The following is a 21,550-nucleotide window of genomic DNA, read 5'->3' as shown; positions in this document are numbered from 1 at the left end:
ATAGCAGCACATTAATAGGAAAATCTAACTTAGGCTGGGGAATTAGGAAAGATTTGTTTGAGGAAGTAACTCTAAGCTAAACCCGAAGGATGAGCAGGAGTTGGCTGAGGGAGCCGGGAAAGCACTGGAAACAGAGTTTTCTTAGTGGCATTAGAGGGTTGTGAAATCAATTTACTGTATCTTAACATTTATTTCTCTTTCTTTTAAAATCAATACAATCGAAAAAAAACTGCATTGTTGGTAGTAGGATAAATATATTTCTGTGAACTTTGGTTCAGTTTCGTATACAAAAGCTAATACCTGAGTTGGCACCTACATGTGCCTAACAGTTTACTAAGGACTTTACATGTATTAACTCATTAAAGGCTCACAAAACTCTATGAGGTAGGTTTCACATTTTACCCTTATTTTACAGATGAGAGAACTCAGGGAAAGATACAGCAAGTAGCAAAGATGGGATTTAAATCTAGGGTTCTGGCTTCAGTGTCAGTGTGCTTTATAAAAAAATTGAGATACAATTTATATCCTATAAAATTCACCCTTATAATGTGTATAATTCAATGTTTTTAGTATATTCACAGGGTTGTACAACCATGACCACTACAGGCATATCTCATTTTCTTGCATTCCACTTTATTACACTTTCCAGATACTGCCTTTTTTGGTTACAAATTGAAGGTTTGTGGCAACCCTGTGTCGAGCAAGTCTATTGGCACCATTTTTCCCAACAGCATTTGCTAACTTCCTGTCTTTCTATCACACACTGGTAATTTTCACAATATTTTGAACTTTTTCATGATTATTATATTTGAAATGGTGATCTGTGATCAGCGATCTTTCATGTTACTATTATAATTGTTTTGGGGCACCAGGAACCACACCTATACAATAAATGTTGTGTGTATTCTGACTGCTCCACTGACTGTTCCCCATCTCTCTCCCTTTCCTCAGGCCTCCCCTATTACCTGAGACACAACAATATTGAAATTAGGCCAATTAATACCCTACGAGTAATTGACTTTTGAGTCTTATTACTTAAGAAATACATCTGATAGGCTGTAGCAGCCATAGACAGCGATTCCGCAGATGGATCCTGGCAAAGGAAGTTGAAAACCTTTTGGAAAGGATTCACCATTCTAGATGCCGCCATTAAGAACATTTGTGATTCATGGGAAGAAGTCAAAATAGCAACATCAGCAGGAGTCTGGTAGACGTTGATTCCAACCTTCGTGGATGACTTTGAGGGTCCAAGACTCCAGGGGAGGAAGTAAGTACAGATATGGGGGAAACAGCAAGAAAACTAGAATTAGAAGTGGAGCCTGAAGATGTGACTGAATTGCTGCAATCTCATGATAAAACTTGAACGGATGAGGAGTTGCTTCTTATGGATGAAGACAGAAAGTAGTTTATTGAGATGGAAACTACTCCTGGTACAGATGCTGTGAAGACTGTTGAAAGGACAACAAAGGATTTAGAGTATGACATAAACTAGGTTGATGAAGCAGTGGCAGGGTTTGAGAGGATTAGTTCCAATTCTGAAAAAAAAAATCCTACTGTGGGTAAAATGCTACCAAACAGCATTGCATGCTACAGAGAAGTCATTCATGAAAGGAAGAGTCAAATAGTGTGACAAACTTCATTGTCTTCTTTTAAGAAATTATAACAACCACCCCAACCTTTACCTCCCACCACCCTCATCAGCCAGCAGCAATCAACATCAAGGCAAGACCCTCCACCAGGAAAAAGGTTATGACTTGCAGAAAGTTCAGTTGATAGTTAGCATTTTTGAGTAATAAAGTATTTTTTTTTAAGATTTTTAGTAATCTTTACATCCAAGGTGGAGCTCGAACTTATAACCCAGAGATCAAGTGTCTCATGCTCTACTGACTGAACCAGCCAGGCGCCCAAGCAATAAAGTATTTTTAAAGATTTGATTTATTTTATCTTATTTTATTTTCTTTTCTTAATTTTGAGAGAGAGAGAATAGCATGAGCAGGGAGGAGAAGCAGAGGAAGAGGGAGAGAGAATCCAAAGCTGACTCTGCGCTGAGCATGGAGCCTGAGTGGGACTTGATCCCACCACCGCAAGATCATGACCTGAGCCTAAATCAAGAGTCAGATGCTTAACCAACCAAGCCACCTAGGCAACCCATATTTTAAAATTATGGTATGTACATTGTGGGGTGCCTGGCTGGTTCAGTCAGTACAGCATGCTACTCTTTATCTCAGGGTCATGAGTTCAAGCCCTATACTGGGTGTAGAGATTATTTAAAAAAAAAAAGAAAAGGTATATACATTGTTTTTTTAGACATAATGCTATTGCACACTTAACAGACTACAATATAGTATAATGATAACTTTTATATGCCCTGGGAAACAAAAAAAAATTCATTTGATATGCTTTAGTCCAGTGGTCCGGAGCCAAACCTAATATTTCTCTAAGGCATACCTATATCTAATTTCAGAATATTTTCATCACCCCTCAAAAAACTATGTCCCCACTAGTAATCACTAATCATTACTCGTGATCTCAGGGTCGTGAGATCAAGCCCCATGTCAGGTTCTCTGCTCAACGTGGAGTCTGCTTCAGATTCTCTCTCCCTTTCCCTTTGCCCCTCCTGCTCACGCTCTCTCTCTCTAAAATAAATAAATTAAAAAAAAGAGAGAGAGATACTAAACTGTCTCCCAAAGTGGCTGTACCATTTTGCATTCCCACCAACAATGAATGAGAGCTCCTGTTGCTCCACGTCTTTAGCAGCATTTGGTGTTGTCTGTGTTCTAGATTTCGGCCATTCTAATGGGTGTGTAGTAGTATCTCATTGTTATTTTAATTTGCATTTCCCTGATGACATTTTTCTCCCTGCTTTTTCTTTAATACGGTTGCCATCTTCCATGATATATTATTAGATGCCTTCTTAATAGCATCTAATCTACTTTTTTGTTGCACCAGAGAGTATCCTAGGATAGAACTCTTATTACCACTCATGTTCACAAAGTACTGTTCTTAAGTACAATACAGCTAACTCATGGTTTGGCCATAATTAATGGGTAGTGTTTTTTTCTAAAAATGGATTAATGCACACATCCAAACCACATTAAATTTTCAACTTAAGAGTTCACACATAGTCTATTTCCTTCCTACAATTGCTATCACTCCAAACTGTAGTTTTGAAATCCAAGAAGTGGGAAGAATGTCTTTCTGTTGCTGATGCTTCTTTCTTTTTTCCTTCCTTCCTATCTCTTTCCTCTCCCCATTTTATTCCTTCCTCCCTTCCTTTCCTTTTTTCTTTCTAAATAAGAAGATGAAAAGAAATGGTTTATTGAGGAAATCAAAATCTAGTAAACATCAAAAACTTAAGAGTAGTCACAAGCTCTTTTTTTTTTAAGATTTTATTTATTTATTTACTTATTTGACAGAGAGAGGGAGAAAGAGAGAGTACAACCAGGGGGGAGCAGCAGAAGGAGGGGGAGAAGCAGCCCCCCCTCCCCCACTGAGCAAAGAGCCTGATGCAGGACTCAATCCCAGGACTGTGGAATCATAACCTGAGCCAAAGGCAGACGCTTAACCAACTGAGCCATCCAGGTGCCCTATAAACTCTTTTTGTAATGATGTTAAAATTACTGACAAAATGTTTTTGTCATTAAATAAAACATGGAGCATCTTTTTTTTTTTTTTGGAAGATTTTATTTATTTATTTGTTAGAGAGAGAAAGAGCACAAGCAGGGGGAGCGGCAGGCAGAGGGAGACAGAGAAGCAGGCTCCCTGCTGAGCAGGGAGCCCGATGTGGGACTCGATCCTAGGACCCTGGGATCATGACCTGAATCGAAGGCAGTCGCTTAATCCACTGAGCCACCCAGGTGCCCTGAGCATCTTTTCATATGCTTATCTATATACCTTTTTTGGTGAAGGGTCTGTACAGATCTTTGCTAATGTTTAATTGGGTTGTTCATTTTCTTATTGTTGAGTTTTAAGACTTTTGTTTTAAAAAAGATTTTATTTATTTGTCAGAGAGAGAGAGAGAGAGGGAGCACAAGCAGGGAGAATGCAGGCAGAGGGAGAAGCAGGCTCCCCGCTGAGCAAGGAGCCCGATGTGGGACTCAATCCCAGGACTCTGGGATCATGATCTAAGCTGAAGGCAGACGCTCAACTGACCGAGCCACCCAGGCATCCCTTTAGTTTTAAGATTTTTTTAAATATATATTTGGGTAATAGTCCTTTATCAGATGTGCCTTTTACAAATATATTCTCCCTGTCTGTAGCATGTCTCTTCATTCTCTTGACTTCATTCCTTTTTGTGGCTGAATAATATTCCTTTGTATGTATATACCAGGTTTCGTTTATCCATTCATCAGCTGATGAACATTTGGGCTATTCCTACTTTTTGATTATGAGTAAAGTTTCTGTGAATATTCATGTATAGGTTTTTGTGTGGACATGTTTTCAATTCTTTTAGATAGACAACTGGGAGTAAACTTGCTAGATCATATGGTAAATCTGCTTAACTATTTGAGGAACTACCAATCTGTTTTCCAAAGTGGCTGGATCATTTTACATTCCCCCTAGCAGTATATGAGTTCCAATTTTCCCACATCCTCATCAGTATATGCAACTGTCTTTTTTATTACAGCCATCCTAGTGGGTGTGAAATTAGTATCTCATTGTAATTTTGATTTGCATTTCCCTAAGGACTAATGATGCTGAGAATCATTTCATGTGCTTATTAGCCATTTTTCTGTATCTTCTTTGGAGAAATATCTATTCAAATCCTTCACCTATTTTTAAATCAGGTTGCTTTTTTATTGTTGAGTTATAAGAGTTCTTTATATTTTCTGGGTACTAGATGTTTATCAGATAGATGATTTGCAAATATTTTCTCACATTTTGTGAGTTGTCTTTTCACTTTCTTGATAGTAAACTTTGAAGCACAAAAGTTTTTAATTTTGATGAAGTCTAATCTATCTAATATTTCTTTGGTTCCTTATGCTTTCATTATCATATTTAAGAAATCACTGCTGGGTGCCTGGGTGGCTCAGTTGGTTAAGCGACTGCCTTCGGCTCAGGTCATGATCCTGGAGTCCCTGGATCGAGTCCCGCATCGGGCTCCCCGCTCAGCGGGGAGTCTGCTTCTCCCTCTGACCCTCCCCCCTCTCATGTGCTCTCTCTCTCTCATTCTGTCTCAAATAAATAAATAAAATCTTAAAAAAAAAAAAAAGAAATCACTGCTGGGGTACCTTGGTAACTCAGTTGGTTAAGTGTCTGCCTTTGGCTCAGGTCATGATCTCAGAGTCCTGGTATTGAGCCCTGTGTCAGGGAGCTCAGCAGGGAGTCTCCTGGTACCTCTCCCTCTGCCTCTCCCCACCCCTTGCATGCGCTCTCTTTCTCTCTCAAATAAATAAATAAAATCTTTTAAAAAGAATCACTGCTGGGGCACCTGGGTGGCTCAATAGGTTAAGTGTCTGCCTTTGGCTCAGGTCATGATCCCAGGGTCCTGGGATCAAGCCCTGCATCAGGCTCCCTACTCAGTGGGGAATCTGCTTCTCCTCCCTCTGCCACTCCCTCTGCTTGAACTCTCTCTCTCTCTCAAATAAATAAAATCTTAAAAAAAAATCACTGCTTACCCCAATATCATGAAGATTAACACCTAGGATTCTAAGAATTTTTAAATTTAAATTCAATTAATTAATATATAGTGTATTATTAGTTTCAAAGGTAGGGTTCAGTGATTCATTAGTCTTATATAATACCCAGTGCTCATTACATCACATACCCTCCTTAATGTCCATCACCCAGTTGCCCCATCCTGCCCCCCTCCATTCCAGCAACGCTGTTTGTTTCTTATGATTAAGAGTCTCTTACGGTTTGTCTCCCTCTCTGATTTCATCTTGTTTTATTTCTTCCTCTCTTCCCCTATGATCCTTTGTTTTGTTTCTTAAATTTCACATATCAGTGAGATCATATGATAATTGTCTTTCTCGGATTGACTTATTTTCCTTAGCATAATAACCTTTAGTTCTACCCATGTCATTGCCAATGGCAAGATTTCATTTTTTGATGGCTGAGTAGTATTCCATTGTATATATACACCACATGTTCTTTATCCATTCATCTGATGATGGACATCTGGGCTCTTTCCATAGTTTGGCTATTATGGACACTGCTGCTAAAAATATTGTGGTGCAGGTGCCCCTTCAGGTCACTACATTTGTACCTTTGGGGTAAATACCTAGTAGTGCAATTGCTGGGTCATAGGGTAGCTCTATTTTCAACTTTTTTGAGGAACCACCATACTGAGTTCCAGAGTGGCTGCACCAGCTTGCATTCCCACCAACAGTGTAAGAGGGTTTCCCTTTCTCTGCATCCTTGCCAACATCTGTTGTTTCCTGACTTGTTAATTTTAGCCATTCTGACTGGTGTGAGGTGGTATCCCATTGTGGTTTTGATTTGTATTTTCCTTATGCTGAGTGATATTGAGCACTGTTTCATGTGTCTGTCGGCCATTTGTAGGTCTTCTTTTTTTTTTTAATTTTTTCATTTGTATGTCTTCTGCCCATTTCTTGATTGGATTATTTGTTCTTTGTGATCCATTCATTCTTGAGTAGGATGCTCTTTAGCCTCCATGTATTTGAGTTCTTTCCAAATTTCCTCTTGTGATTGAGTTCAAGTTTCAAAACAATGTGGTCTGAAAATATGCAGGGAATGATCCCAATCTTTTGGTACAGGCTAAGACTTGATTTGTGACCCAGTAAGTGATCTATTCTGGAGAATGTTCCATGTGCACTCAAGAAGAATGTATATTCTGTTGCTTTAGGATGGAATGCTCTGAATATATCTGTGAAGTCCATCTGGTCCAGTATGTTATTCAAAGCCTTTATTTCCTTGTTGACCTTCTGCTTAGATGATCTGTCCATTGCGGTGAGTGTGGTGTTGAAGTCCCCTACTATTATTGTATTACTATCAATGTGTTTCTTTAATTTTGTTATTAATTGGTTTATATAATTGGCTGCTCCCATGTTAGGGGCATAAATATTTATAATTGTTAGATTTTCTTGTTGGACAGCCCCTTCAATTCTGATAATAGTGTCCTTCCTCTCTTATTACAGTCTTTGGTTTAAAATCTAATTTGTCTGATATAAGGATTGCTACCCCAGCTTTCTTTTGATGTCCATTAGCATGATGGTTTTCCATCCCCCTCACTTTCAATCTGGACATGTCTTTAGGTTTAAAAAGAGTCTCCTGCAGACAGCATACTGATGGGTCTTGCTTTTTTATTCAATCTGATATCCTGTGTCTTTTGATTGGGGTATTTAGCCCATTTACATTCAGAGTAACTACTGAAAGATACGAATTTAGTGTCACTGTATTACCTGTAAAGTCACTGTTTCTGTATATCGTCTCTGTTCCTTTCTGGTCTATGTTACTTTTCGGCTCACTCTTCACTTAAAGGATCCCTCTTAATATTTTTTGCAGGGCTGGCTTAGTGATCACAAATTCTTTTAGTTTCTGTTTGTCCTGGAAGCTTTTTATCTCTCCTTCCATTTTCAATGACAGCCTTGCTGAATAAAGTATCCTTGATTGCATATTTTTCTCATATAGTACCCTGAATATATCATGCCAGTCCTTTCTGGCCTGCCAGGTCTCTGTGGATAGGTCTGCTGCCAGTCTAATGTGTCTACCCTGGTAGGTTATGGACCTCTTAATTTGAGCTGCTTTCAGGATATTCCCTTTTCTCTGAGATTTGCAAGTTTCACTATTATATGTCAAGGTGTTAACCTATTTTTACTGATTTTGAGTGGATTCTCTGTACCTCCTGGACTTGAATGCCTGTTTCCTTCCCCAGATTAGGGAAGTTCTCAGCTATAATTTGCTCCAATATACCTTCTGTGCCCCCCCTTTCCTCTTCTTCTGGGATCCCAATTATTTTAATATTGTTTTGCTTTATGGTATCACTTCTCTCTCAAATTCTCCCCTTGTTATCCAGTAGTTGTTTATCTCTCTTTTTCTCAGCTTCTTTATTCTCCATCATTTTGTCTTCTTTTTTTTTTTTTTTTTAAGATTTTTTATTTATTTATTTGAGAGAGAGAGCATGAGAGAGAGCATGAGGGGGAAGAGGGTCAGAGGGAGAAGCAGACTCCCTGCTGAGCAGGGAGCCCGATGCGGGACTCGATCCCGGGACTCCAGGATCATGACCTGAGCCGAAGGCAGTGGCTTAACCAACTGAGCCACCCAGGCGCCCATCATCATTTTGTCTTCTGTATCACTAATTCTCTCTTCTGCCTCATTTATCCTAGCAGAGACTCCATTTTTTATTGCATCTCATTAATAGCCTTTTTTATTTCGACTTGATTAGATTTTAGTTCTTTTATTTCTCCAGAAAGGGATTTTCTAGTGTCTTCTATCCTTTTTTCAAGCCCATCTAGTATCTTTATAATTGTTATTCTTTTTTTTTTTTAGATTTATTTATTTATTTATTTGAGAGAGAGAGAATGAGAGAGAGCATGAGAAGGAAGAGGGTCAAAGGGAGAAGCAGACTCCCTGCTGAGCAGGGAGCCCGATGTGGGACTCGATCCCGGGACTCCAGGATCATGACCTGAGCCGAAGGCAGTCGCTTAACCAACTGAGCCACCCAGGTGCCCATAATTGTTATTCTGAACTCTAGTTTCAACATCTTATTTATGTCCATACTGATTAGGTCCCTGGCAGTCAGTACTGCCTCTTGTTTGCTTTTTTTTTAAGGTGAATTTTTCCATCTTGTCATTCTTGCAGAAAGTGGTCACTTTTCGGGCGCCTGGGTGGCTCAGTTGGTTAAGCGACTGCCTTTGGCTCAGGTCATGATCCTGGAGTCCCGGGATCGAGTCCCACATTGGGCTCCCTGCTCAGCAGGGAGTCTGCTTCTCCCTCTGACCCTCTTCCCTCTTGTGCTCTCTATCTCTCATTCTCTCTCAAATAAATAAAAAATCTTTAAAAAAAAAAAAAAAAGAAAGTGGTCACTTTTCTATTTGTAGAATTGCAGCAATTCTTTTCTTAGATCTCCAGCTGAGTTCGTAGGTGTTCAGAATGATTTGATAGCTATCTAGCTGAACTCCTGGAACAAAACTAAGGTCTCTTACTCCTCTGCCATCTTGGACTCTTTGATTCTAAGAGTTTTATAGTTTTGGTCTTATATTTAGGTCTTTGATCCATTTTGAGGTAATCTTCGTATATCATATGTAGTAGGGGTTTATTCTTTTGCACGTGGATATCCAGTTGTCCCAGCACCATTTGTTGAAAAAAATATTCTTTCATCATAGAATGGTCTTAGTACCCCTATCAATGTCTTTGCTCTTAACCATTATATATGTACTTTGGTCATGATATGTATCTTTCTTACTGTGTAAGATGGTATACGAACAAAAACTTCTAAAGAACACTTGTGAAAAGACTTTGGGCAATAGAAAGGACCATTTAAAATGCAGTGAGACAGATAAGAAAAAACTACTATAGTAATCCAGGTAAAAGATAATGGCAGTGGTGACCAAAAAAGTAGAGAGACTCCAGGGATACTGAAAAGCTAAAAATCACCAAAGACTTTTGATTGATTGGATGTAAGAGGTGGGAAGAGGGAGTTGTCAAGGATGATTCCCAGGTTTCTGGATGGATAAATAATAATGTTTTTTACTGAGAGAAGCAACTTAGTTAACCTACACCTAAGTCTTATGGATTTATGAAAACTAATTTCCATGTCTATAACTTTAAAATACTGCCAGATATTTAGAAACATCTGGCCATGTTACTGTTGTGTTGCCCCAGAAAAAGTAAAAATGCTATAAAAATCACCAGTGCCATGATTTCACTAGTGACTCACACACTCACAGTGTTTCTGTAACATACTGGTATCTTAAAGAAACTAGCATTGTTTATAAAAGGGCTATAAATAGGTTGTTAAACAGAGCAGCAGGACCACTTTTGCTGGCCATTGCTTGACCAAAAGTAAATGGGAAAGAGTTATAATGGTATTACAAGAAATCCAGTGTTTTCTTCTTTCTTTTCAAAAATATGAATTTCCCAACTTGCTCCACTAAAAGTTATGAGAAGCAATGATAACCTAAGTAGCAATGAACATGGTGCCTAGGTTGTGGTTTTTTGTTTTGTTTTATTTTTAGGTAGGCTCCATGCCCAGCATGGAGCCCAACATGGGGATCTATTCTCCACTAAATGCAACCAGTGATCCTTGGAAGATTGGCTGATGCCCAGATCTAGGATAGGGTGTATGCCCATCAGCCTGGCACATCCAAAAAAAAGGAAGGAAGGAAGCTATCAAAAACTAGTGAGTCTCGTCAAAAGGACTCAGGAGCCCACAGAGAAAAAGACTCCCATTGGAATCATTTAAAAAACAGTATTCTACTGCTTTACCAGAAAGTTCTACTGCTTTAAAAACCAGGAATCTACACATCATCAATTTCATTTACAACTTTAAAAACTTGTTTAGATTAGTCTTTCCTTTATATTAGCATGGTCTCTATTCATTAGAAAATAAATCTTACAATGCCTGGAATTTTGATCTATTCATTATACCTCAGGGTCTCACAGATTTACTGAATGAATAAATGGAGTTGGTACAGGTGAAGATAGTTAACTGCACAAAATTCAAATATTTTACTTCAGTGTAAAATATATTTTCTTAAGCTAATATTCATTTCATCTTAATATTAACTTAATACTTTCATTTTAATAAACAATGCATATAATATTCTCACAGCTGTCTTACCCAGTATCTTCCATTAATGCCAGAGTGATTCGAGAGAAGACTCGGTTCTGGGTGTGAGAGCCAGTCATTGCTTCATTCTGAAAATCAACAGATTTTAAATTAGAAGACTAGGCCTCCTGAAACTCCCAATAATTTCCATGATTACTTTGATGTATATGTAAAATGTCTCAAGTGTGAGGCTGACTTATTCACTTAAAGTAGTGAAATACATAAGCCTTCTTTAAAATGACAACAATGAAGCTTAAAGAAAGATCTGCTTTCTGCCTTAAACAAAACAATTTCCTACAATAGCAGACAACCAGCATTTAGAACTCTGATGAAAATGAAGATAAATATATGGAAACAGAAATACTGCAAAAATATTACGCTATCTAGACAAAAGTAAATGAGTGGTTGAGACAGATGCCCATAAAATATTGGAAGGGATGGTTATTTGCCTGATTAACAACAACAACAACAAAATGCTTTTATAACCCTCAATCTTATGATCACAGAAATATACATTAATATGCAAAACAAGTATCACAGAATCATAGGATCAAAGAAGTTAGATGAGGGACCTAAAATGTCATCAAGGTCTACTGTCTACTCAGTGTTTTAATTCATATCCTAAAAATCCAACAGCAGCTCTGATTATTCTTCAAATCCCTATGCTAAATACTGGATGGTCACCTCAAGTACTTTAAAATCATTTAAAAAAGGAGTTCAAGGGGGCACTTGGGTGCCTCAGTTGGTCTGCCTTTGGCTCGGGTCATGATCCTAGGGTCCTGGGACCAAGCCCCACATGGGGCTCCCAGCTCAGCAGGGGGCCTGCTTCTCCCTCTCCCCACCTCAGCTCATGCTATCTCTCTCTCTCTCTCAAATAAATAAAATCTTAAAAAAAAAAAAAAGTTCAAGGACACAAAGTTGATTTCAGAGAAAGGCAGCTCTTAATGAAATTAATACTCTCAAGTTTCTACTGCAGAGTAAATAAATTTTCATGTTTGACTAATCTATAGTTATCTAACGGGATAACTTGGGAAAACTGCTTAAGGAAAATTAAGAAACTGAAATTCCCATGGAGAAACAAATATAATGTGTCTTCCATAAGTTTCCATCACTTTTGCTTTGTGGTCACCTGGATAAGAACAGTCAGCACAAGCATTAATTTTACTCTTTTGTAAGCCATAGTTTGGAACCTCCCCATGTGCACTGACTCTTATGGGGATTCCCTTACAGAGATCTGGAAGTTATGTCTATGGAACTGTTAAAAAAAAAACATATATTAGTTCTTATTTGGAACATAGTACTTCTAAGCCAGGCTGGTTCTTATGCCCTTCTGTTATGGCCTTATGCTCCTGTATTTGACCTGGAGTGGGGTAGGGGAGAGGCATGGATGCCTCTAATCTGCTGTGTGGAGCACAAGGGAAATGCCTCACTTCAACCATACTGCCATGCTGCACGTTCTTTCTTGTATCCTTCCAAGTGAATCCTTTTTCAATGTGGCCTGTTAGGTCTTGTGAACTTGAGTGCTTGTTTAGTTGAACTTAAGAATACCCACTGGAATGCTACTCCTGAAAGGGATCACAGATATAAATAAATTCCTCATCACAACATCTTAATTTTTATTATTTTTTAATGATTTTATTTATTTGAGAGAAAGTGCGAGAGAGAGCACGAGAGGGGGGAGGGGCAGAAGGAGAAGAAGCAGACTCCCCACTGAGCAGAGAGCCCAACGTGGGACTTGATCCCAGGACCCTGAGATCATGACCTGAGCTGAAGGCAGATGTTTAACTGACTGAGCCACCCAGGTGCCCTATCACAACATTTTTTTTTTAATATTTTATTTATTTATTTGAGAGAGAGAGAATGAGAGATAGAGAGCACGAGAGGGAAGAGGGTCAGAGGGAGAAGCAGACTCCCCGCCGAGCAGGGAGCCCGATGCGGGACTCGATCCCGGGACTCCAGGATCATGACCTGAGCTGAAGGCAGTCATTTAACCAACTGAGCCACCCAGTTGCCCCCTATCACAACATTTTTAAAATAAAAAATTTAGGGGCACCTGGCTGGCTCAGTCAGTAGAGTGTGCAACTCTTGATCTCAGAGTTTTAAGTGCCATGTTGGGGGTAGAGATTACTTAAAAATAAAATCTTAGAAATAAAATAAAAATAAAGTAAAATAAAATAAAAAATTTAAAACATAGTTGTTCATTAACACAGGACTATTATTACATTCATATAATACTATGTAGCTGTTAAATTATGTTGGTTTATAATAACTTGTCCTTGGATTTTCATATTTTGTGCAATGGAGCAATAGCAGCTAAATATAAAGTACATTAGGACAGCTACACACAGCAACAGAGGAATGCTGTACTGTGCATGATGCCCGTTCGCTCCACATTCTTCCACTTGGTTCAATACGGCCAGGGGCTCTGTTTTAAAAGTGATTATTGCATGACTCCCTCTAATTTTGTACATTTTACTCTTGCCCCCATTACTCAATTTATAGTCTCCCTTCCAACTATCATTGCTTTTTGTTGTTGTTTAAGGTAAAGAAATATTATAGTAAATATAGGAGCTTATTTACTGGAGATATGTTTAAAACTGAGCTAGTACTTTTATTCTGACTTACTACTTTTCTTAGTGGTATATTATTTGTTTTTTCCATGAGTCTTGTTATTTTTACTTATTTAAAAAAATATTTTATATATTTTTTTATTTGACAGAGAGAGAGAGAGCACAAGCAGGGGGAGCGGGAGAAGGAGAAGCAGGCTCTCCGCTGAGCAGAGAGCCCAACACGGGGCTCGATCCTAGGACCCTGGGATCATGACCGGAGCAGAAGGCAGACACTTAACCAATTGAGCCACCCAGGCGCCCCCAAGTCTTGTTATTTTTAGTGTTCAATTTTGAAGAAAGAGGTTTTTTAGGAAAGCATACATTGCATTATAGCAGGAGCCCTGTACGGCTTGGAAAGATGTCTAAGATACATTACATGGAGAATAGTTGCACAAATGTATGAATCCATTAAAAAAACAAACTGTGTTGGCATGTGTATCTCTACATATATATAATATTTCTGGAAGGAGATACAAAGAACTTAAATAGTGATTACATCTAAAAGCGGATCTGGAGCGCTAAGGGGAAAAGGAACTTTAAGTCACCATGTTTTTAGGTTTACATAGGGTCCACCTTATGGAAAAGAAAGGGAAGTGAGTGGAAAAGAGGAAGACTTATTTCAGTCGCTGCCCATCAAACACTGTAGTTTTAAAAAGAGGCAAGAAGTTAACTAACAAACAAACAATAACCAAGGAGGTTGGTTAAGATTCATTTTAGTTCACTATTGACCTGAACTTATTGAGAAACTGCTTGTTAAGAGGAAAAAAAGAAAAAGAAAAAAATTTTACTTTATAACCCATTATGCTGTTTGAATAACTTGAATAAGAATTACTTTTATTAAAAAGAGAATTACTTTTGTTAAAGAAAAAATATGTCTAGTAAAATTAAAAATAAACTGACCTCTAATAACCGCTTTTCCCAATGATTGAGCTCAGTGCCCATACCACCTTGATTTTCGAGTTCCATTCCCTCCAGAATTGGACAGTTAAAATGTTTTCGTGCTTCATCCTAAGAATCATAAAAAAAATAAATAAACCCTACAGAAGTACGATAAGCTAACGGCAGATTCTTTATCTAATTTAATATAATAAAGCAGCTGTTAAAGAGTTACTTTGGTAAGAAGTGAGAGAACATCTTTTAAAAATATGGTTTTTAATATAATTAAATATTTTGATACTATTACACTCTTCTTTGCTAGTAAATTACTATTTCTCTAATATTTTTTCCTCTATTTGAAGATTTTGGCTTTAAGTCACATGTTTCAAAAAGGCTATAGACTAACATGATTGCCATTTGTAACTATTACATCAACAATGTTTTTAATGAAGGTACAAACTGCTCTTAGTATAGATATAGTCTTTGAAACAAAAATAAGTTCTTCATTAGAATACAATTTTGCTCATTTGGTTTTTTCTGTCCTTTGGTTAGAAATTTCCAGTGATGGGAAATATCCCAAGAGCTGTGCCAAAGTTCCGAAGGCAGGGGTGCTGGCTGGCTGTGAGTAGAGCATGTGACTCTTGATCCTAGGGTCATGAGTTTGAGCCCCACATTGAGGGTAGAGCTTATTTTAAAAATAAGAGGGTGGGATGGTTAATTTTACGTGTCAACTTGGCTAGGCCACAGTAACCAGATATTTGATCAAATATTATTCTGAATGTTTCAATTAAGAGTGTTTTTGGATGAGATTAACATTTAAATTACTCTAAGTAAAGCAGATGGTAATCTCCATAATATAGACAGGCCTCATCCAATCAGTTGAAGGCCTAAAAAGAACAAAGACTGACTTTGTCCAAGCAAGAAGGAATTCTGCCAGCTTACTGCCTTTGGACTCAAACTGTAACTCTTCCCTGAGTGTCCAGCCTGCCAGCCTTAGTGATCCTAAGAGGTATGACAGTACAGGAGCACTGGCTTAAAGCAGTGAGTAAAACGGAGCCATGAAAGTTATTGACAAATCTCAATTTCTTCAGATTTCTCTTGGCTTGTAGCTTTATTGTACTGCCTTTATATTATTTTTCTTATTATAGGTTCTGAAATTTAATCTTAAGTTCTTTTTTTTTTAAAGATGTATTTATTTATTTTAGAGAGAGAGAGAGACAGTGTGCATGAACAATTGGGAGAAAGGGCAGAGAGAAAGAGAATCTCAAGCAGACTCCACACTGAGCACAAAGCCCTATGCAGGGCTCGATCCCACAACCCTGAGATCATGACCTGAGCCAAAACCAAGAGTCAGACACTTAACCAACTAAGCCACCCAGGTGCCCCTAGTCTTAAATTCTTTAACAATAATGATTAGTAAAGAAAGAACTATAAGAAAGGAAAAGAAAAGATGGGTCAGGAAACGAAGAAGTTGGGTTAATACGTACGACAACACGAGGTGTTACTAGAAGATACACAGTGTGAGAAATGATCTTATTATCTCGAACATTCCATAATCTCTCCACTTTTCGAACTACTTTATCACTCCACTGATAGAGTCCAAGACTGCAATTAAAGAATAAAAGACAGTCATTTTGCAAGTTCACCACAACTTTAAATAGAAGTGTTTATGAACATCAATATGAAATTAAAATATTTGAGTTTACTAGGTACCAAGTCCTTGCAAAGTACTTGAAATTTTCTAATTTAATCTTTTCAACCTTATGAGATTATCATCACTATTTTGCAGATAAAGAGACAGAAGTTTGGAGAGATGAAATAATTTGCTCAAGTTCACATAGCTAATACTTGGTTCAGATGACAATGAATTACTTCCTCTTAACAAATTTATTGGATGAAACAAAAGCAAGTCCAGAGACATATCCAAATAATAAGGAAACTTAATAAATAACAACAAAAATGACATTTTAATTTAGTGGGAAAGTATAATTTACTTAATAACTGTGCTGTAAAACTGGTTATCCATTAAGGAAAAAAGTTAAATCCCTATTTCATCTCATATATGGAAATAAGTTTCAGGAAGATGTCAGCAAAAATGGCAGACCTCTGAAAATTCTCTGCAATGAGCAAAGTGGCAAAATGCCTAATCAACTTTTTCAGAACTTTGGAAATTAAAGACTTGCAGCAATCAAGAAAGCATTTATTTTTTTTTTTAAATGGAGAAATTCAGTAAGAACAGCAAGTTTTGTGGCATTTTCCCACGCCCTCTCCCCAGTTATGTGGCAGCTCTGAAAACTAAAAGCCCACAGTCATGAAAACCAGCAACCTGGCAGCCACTATAGAGGGGGCAGAATGTGGTTGACTGGAAGAACGCATTTTTTAAAAAAACCCATAATCCAACTATGTTTATAAGAAACACAGTTCAGACTCAAGGACACAAACAGGTTGAATGTAAAAGAATTAAACAGATGTACCATGCAAACAGTACTCAAAAGAAAGCTGGAATGGCTGTGCCAATATCAGACAAAATAGACTTTAAAACAAAAATTGTTAGTAGAGACAAAGAGGGACGTTTTATAATGATGAAAGGGTCAATCCACCAAGAAGATATAACAGTTATAAATATATATGTACCTTATAAAAAAAACCCCAAAATACATGAAGCAAAAACAAATTCCAAATGAATTAAAGCTATGAAAGTAAAAAATTCAACTAATAATTAACTAGAAGACATTTGGAGAATATTTTTATAATCACTGGAGGGCAGAAATTTCTTAAGCAACAGAAGAAAAAACAAACGAATTTAATGATAAAATTTTAAAATTTTTTGTATGAAAAAATATGATAAATGAAATAAGTAAATGGAGTAAATATTTGCAACAAACTTGTAAAAGGATTAATATCCCTAAATTATAAAGTACTCTAACAAAATCATTAGAAGAGGAAAAATAACCTAAGATTGGCCAAAAAACATACACAGGCTGTATACAAAGAGAAAATTCAATTGGCTGAAACCTTAGCAGTAGTCCTAGAAATACAAGATACCATCTTTTACCAGATTGGCCTAAAAAAAAGATCTATACTATCCAGTACTGGTAAGGTAAGTATTCATATATCATTGGTAGGATATAATGACATTATAATGGACAGCAATTTTGTCTTTCCCTATAATCCATATTATTTTTTTTCTGGCTTTTTTCCTAGATTACTTATATCATTAACCCTATGAATCTCTCATTTTCACCAATAAAACAGAATATAAAGAAGCTCTATTTTTCCCACTATTATTTTATGGAAATTTTAAACACACACAATGTTGACAGAATTGTAAAGAGAACACCTGCTTAACTGATAACCATCACTTTGATTCTACAATTAATATTTTGTTTTATTTGCTGTGTCATATATCTGTTCATCTACCCATGCCTTGAAGATGTTATTATGTTTATTTATTTAATTTAGATGCAATTAGCCAACATATAGTACATCATTAGTTTCAGATGTAGTGTTCAATAATTCATCAGTTGTGTGTAACACCCAGTGCTCTTCACATCGCGTGCCCTCCTTAATGCCCATCACCCAATTACCCCATCCCCCTACCCACCTCCCCTACAGCAACCCTCAGTTTGTTTCCTACAGTTAAGAGTTTCTCATGGTTTTTTTCCCTCTCTGATGACTTCCCATTCAGTTTTCCCTCCCTTCCCCTATGATCCTCTGACTGTTTAATTCCTTTTATCTTTTTCCATGGCAAATTAATGTTTAACCACCCATAGTGATCAAAGGCAGCAAGAAAATAAACAGCTTTTACCTTATTAATAACTCCCAATATCCTCTTCACTATCTACATTTCAAGACAAATAGTTTCTCCAAATAGATAGGTAGGGACAAATTCAACTCTTCATATGTTTATCAACTGAATTTCCTATATTCTATTATCTCCATTTATACTGTAAGAGTTCCTGCTTTTGAGGAATATACTGAATACAAGAAAGCACTGCAAATTATCAGCTTAACAATAGTTCTTATGTGTGGCTATCTCTCTCCTCCTTACCTACATCACTATGCAGATGATGTCTATCTCACCACTTAATGTTTCCCATAAGACCGCAATTCTTAGGAAAGACCAGACCCTCCTACACCACCAAATGAACACAAACTATCTAAGAAGGAAAATATCTATTTCCAATTAGAATTTGTTTCTTCACATGTACTCTAAAAAATATTATGATGAATAAAATATTATCTGCTTCAGTATTTAATTCTAGCTATTTTAATAGAAATCTCTGTAATTAAAGCAAAATATACACAAAGTGAACACACTTTAAGTGTAAGGTTTAACTGTTTATTTCACATCCATATACCACTAATCTGATAAAGATAGGGAACACTGTCAGTAACCCTGGAAGCTTTCCTTGTGCCCTTTCCCAATCTATACTCAACCTGTATGCCATTTAACAGCTTGGCCCATCAAGTAAAACCACTTATCTTCCTTTTATCATGGCTCTTTTTTAAATTCCATAAGAATGGATTGACTTCTTTTGCTCAACATTGTATCTGTGATATTCATATATGCTACTGCATGTAACAATAGTATGTTCTTTATTAGTGCCTAGTTTTTAATTATATGAATATATCATAACTTATTTATCCATTCTTCTATTGATGGATCTTTGGGTAGTTTCTATTTTTTGGCAATTAATTACAAAACTGCCATGAACATTCTTGTGCATGTCTTTTTGTGGACATATCCTCTTAATGTAGAGATTTGTTTCTTATATAAATGTATGCAAATAGTTAACAGTTCTGTGATTGATATGCTATAAAAAATTCTTGATAAATTTTTTTTAGTGTTTAATATTATTTATTTTAGGCTCTGAACCTATAGATTGATGCTAATATGCTGTACTAAATACAGTATCAGTTCACATGCAAATATTGCCATGATAGGCAAGAATTATTAATAAACCAAAATATAACCAACCTACATTTTCCCATGGCCTAACTATGCTGTATGGAAATACAAGTTACAATGTGGTAGAAAAGAGCTCTGCTGGCAAGAAGAGTCCCAGCTCTTTGGGCAAATCACTTAAGTTTTCTGCATCTTAACTGCTTCATCTTTAAAATGAAAGGGTAACGCTAAATGATCTCTTCTATCCTGTTTTAATAGCTACAGTTTTTTTAAGCTAGCCATAAAGCCACTATTATTTATGGCACCTAACATGCCATGATTCTCAGATTCTAGTCTTAGCGCCCTTCTAAAAGAGAAGAACAAGAACAAAAATAACAAATACCTATAATTAAAAGGTGGGAGACCATCTGCAAATCTTGAAGTTAGAGGATTTCCATCTTTATCATGGTAAAATGCAAACAGACCAGCAGAGAAACCCTATAAAAAAAGTTCAAAATGCCTCAATGTGAAAAATATCAAGTCTGATTATACACATAACATACTGCTATCAAAAGAGAACAAAAGCACCCAGCCAATACTTCTACAGGGATCTGCCATATATTGGAATTGGACAAAAATGCGGTATTCCATCTTATGAATTTTAAATTTCAATTACTTGAGTAAGTGAAGAAATCCAAATAATGACAGCATTCTTTTGGCACTGCTATAAATAAGGAAATATATGTGTTTAAGAATGTATTTATCAGTTTATCCTCTTCACACAAACTCACTACATAAGCTGTACAATTGCCTCCAGGGAATGCTACCACTGAGAACAATTAATATAGTTTAGAGTAGGGGGTGGGTAATCAAGTGGGCTCCTAAGCGCGCTCATAAAAATTCAAAATCTTTGATCCTAAAGTCCACATTTAATATATATCTGTACTTAACGAGACTGGAAATGTGTGTGTGTGTACACTTAGGAAAAAATAATGGAAACATATATCAAAACGTTAGCTGTAGTTCTCTTGATGGTAGGGTAAATGTGTAAAATCACTTATATCCCCCAATTCTTTTGCAATGTGAATTTGTTATAGTTATAGTCATAATTTAAATACTATTTTTAAGAAGTCTTCAATTTTAATGAGACAATGGATACTTCACATAAAGGTTCCCATTCTCTATCCTTCCCCTCCCAAAATAGACGAGAAAATGGAGACACACACAAAATGATTGCCATTTGATATCTCCTATTTCATTAGTGAGATTTCCTTTCTTGCTGTCTTTCCTAATCTAGTAACTAAAACAAAGCACTTTTGTAACTACTTCTTTATGTATGTTTTGCACATTGAGAATATGCTCATATCTAAATAATTAACCATCACAAATGATCACTTAATTAACCAATTTCTTTGGCAAATTTCTTTGCTTACACAACTGGGGCCTCTGTGTCATTCAAGGCTTGCCAAAATGATTAATGGAATCCAGGTTATTCTTTTATTCCTGAATTTCTTCTTTTTTAATCTCTGAAGATGCAAAGGACACTTAATTGAGTCAGCTAAGAAAATCTGAATAGTTCTTAATATACAATTCACTGAAGTCAAAGCTTAAAATAGTATAACTTGCCTCATCCTTTATAATATTCTAAATACACATTTTTTTCCACTCTATCAGCTTGAAAATTATTCTAAACAAACATCTCAGAAGGCTTATTAGGTATTCAAAGCACCACAGGTAACTGTAATTGATAGCTATGAGCATATATAATTTCATGGGGAATCTCTGTTAAACATACAATTCTTACCATTATCCAGGATGGTTTTTGAGATGTAAGCTAATATTTAAAACTTCTTAGGTTTTTACAATTTTTAAAATAATTCAAATATACAAAAAGTAAAACAAACAAAAAAACAAAACACACACAAAAAAACCCCCAAAACTTATGTATCTTCTTTAAGGGTATTTAAGATGTTAGTTTTACCATATTTTCTTCAAACTTTTAAAAAATAAAACACTGGAGAGTAAATATGGCTGAAGCCCCATTACCTAACCCCCTTTTCCTCCCTCTATTCCTAGAAGTAACCACTACCTTGAAGTCAATGTGCATAACTTTCATACATGCTTTTACAGTCAGTGGTATCTAGCTTTAAAAAAAAAAAAAAGATTTATTTATGTATTTGACAGAGAGAGACACAGTGAAAGAGGGAACACAAGCAGGGGGAGTGGGAGAGGGAGAAGTAGGCTTCCTGCTGAGCAGGGAGACCAATGTGGGGCTCGATCCCAGGACCCTGGGATCATGACCCTGAGTCGAAAGCAGACACTTAACGACTGAGCCACCCACGTGCCCCTCCTTTGCCCATTTTAAAATCAGATTACTTGTTTTTTTATTGTATACTGTATACTATATATACTGGATATATGCTGGATATTAATCCCTTATCAGAT

At 36.7% G+C, this 21,550-nt stretch overlaps 1 protein-coding gene across 6 annotated transcripts in view; it reads right to left on the bottom strand.

Moving 5' to 3' along the window:
- Positions 1-21,550, bottom strand: part of LMLN (leishmanolysin like peptidase) — a 115,803-nt gene that overhangs the window by 71,039 nt on the left and 23,214 nt on the right. For all 6 annotated transcript variants that reach the window (XM_027586816.1, XM_027586815.2, XM_027586820.2 and 3 more), the window contains 4 exons: positions 19,509-19,603; positions 15,705-15,822; positions 14,242-14,349; positions 10,745-10,821 (listed from right to left, as the gene is read on the bottom strand). In XM_027586816.1, coding sequence (XP_027442617.1) covers positions 10,745-10,821; positions 14,242-14,349; positions 15,705-15,822; positions 19,509-19,603 — 398 coding nt within the window. The remainder of the gene's footprint in view (positions 1-10,744; positions 10,822-14,241; positions 14,350-15,704; positions 15,823-19,508; positions 19,604-21,550) is intronic.

This window comes from Zalophus californianus, chromosome 1 (genome assembly GCF_009762305.2).
Source record: "Zalophus californianus isolate mZalCal1 chromosome 1, mZalCal1.pri.v2, whole genome shotgun sequence".
NCBI lineage: Eukaryota > Metazoa > Chordata > Mammalia > Carnivora > Otariidae > Zalophus > Zalophus californianus.
Note: the sequence above shows the minus strand (reverse complement) of the source record. Positions and strands in the feature narration are given on the sequence as shown.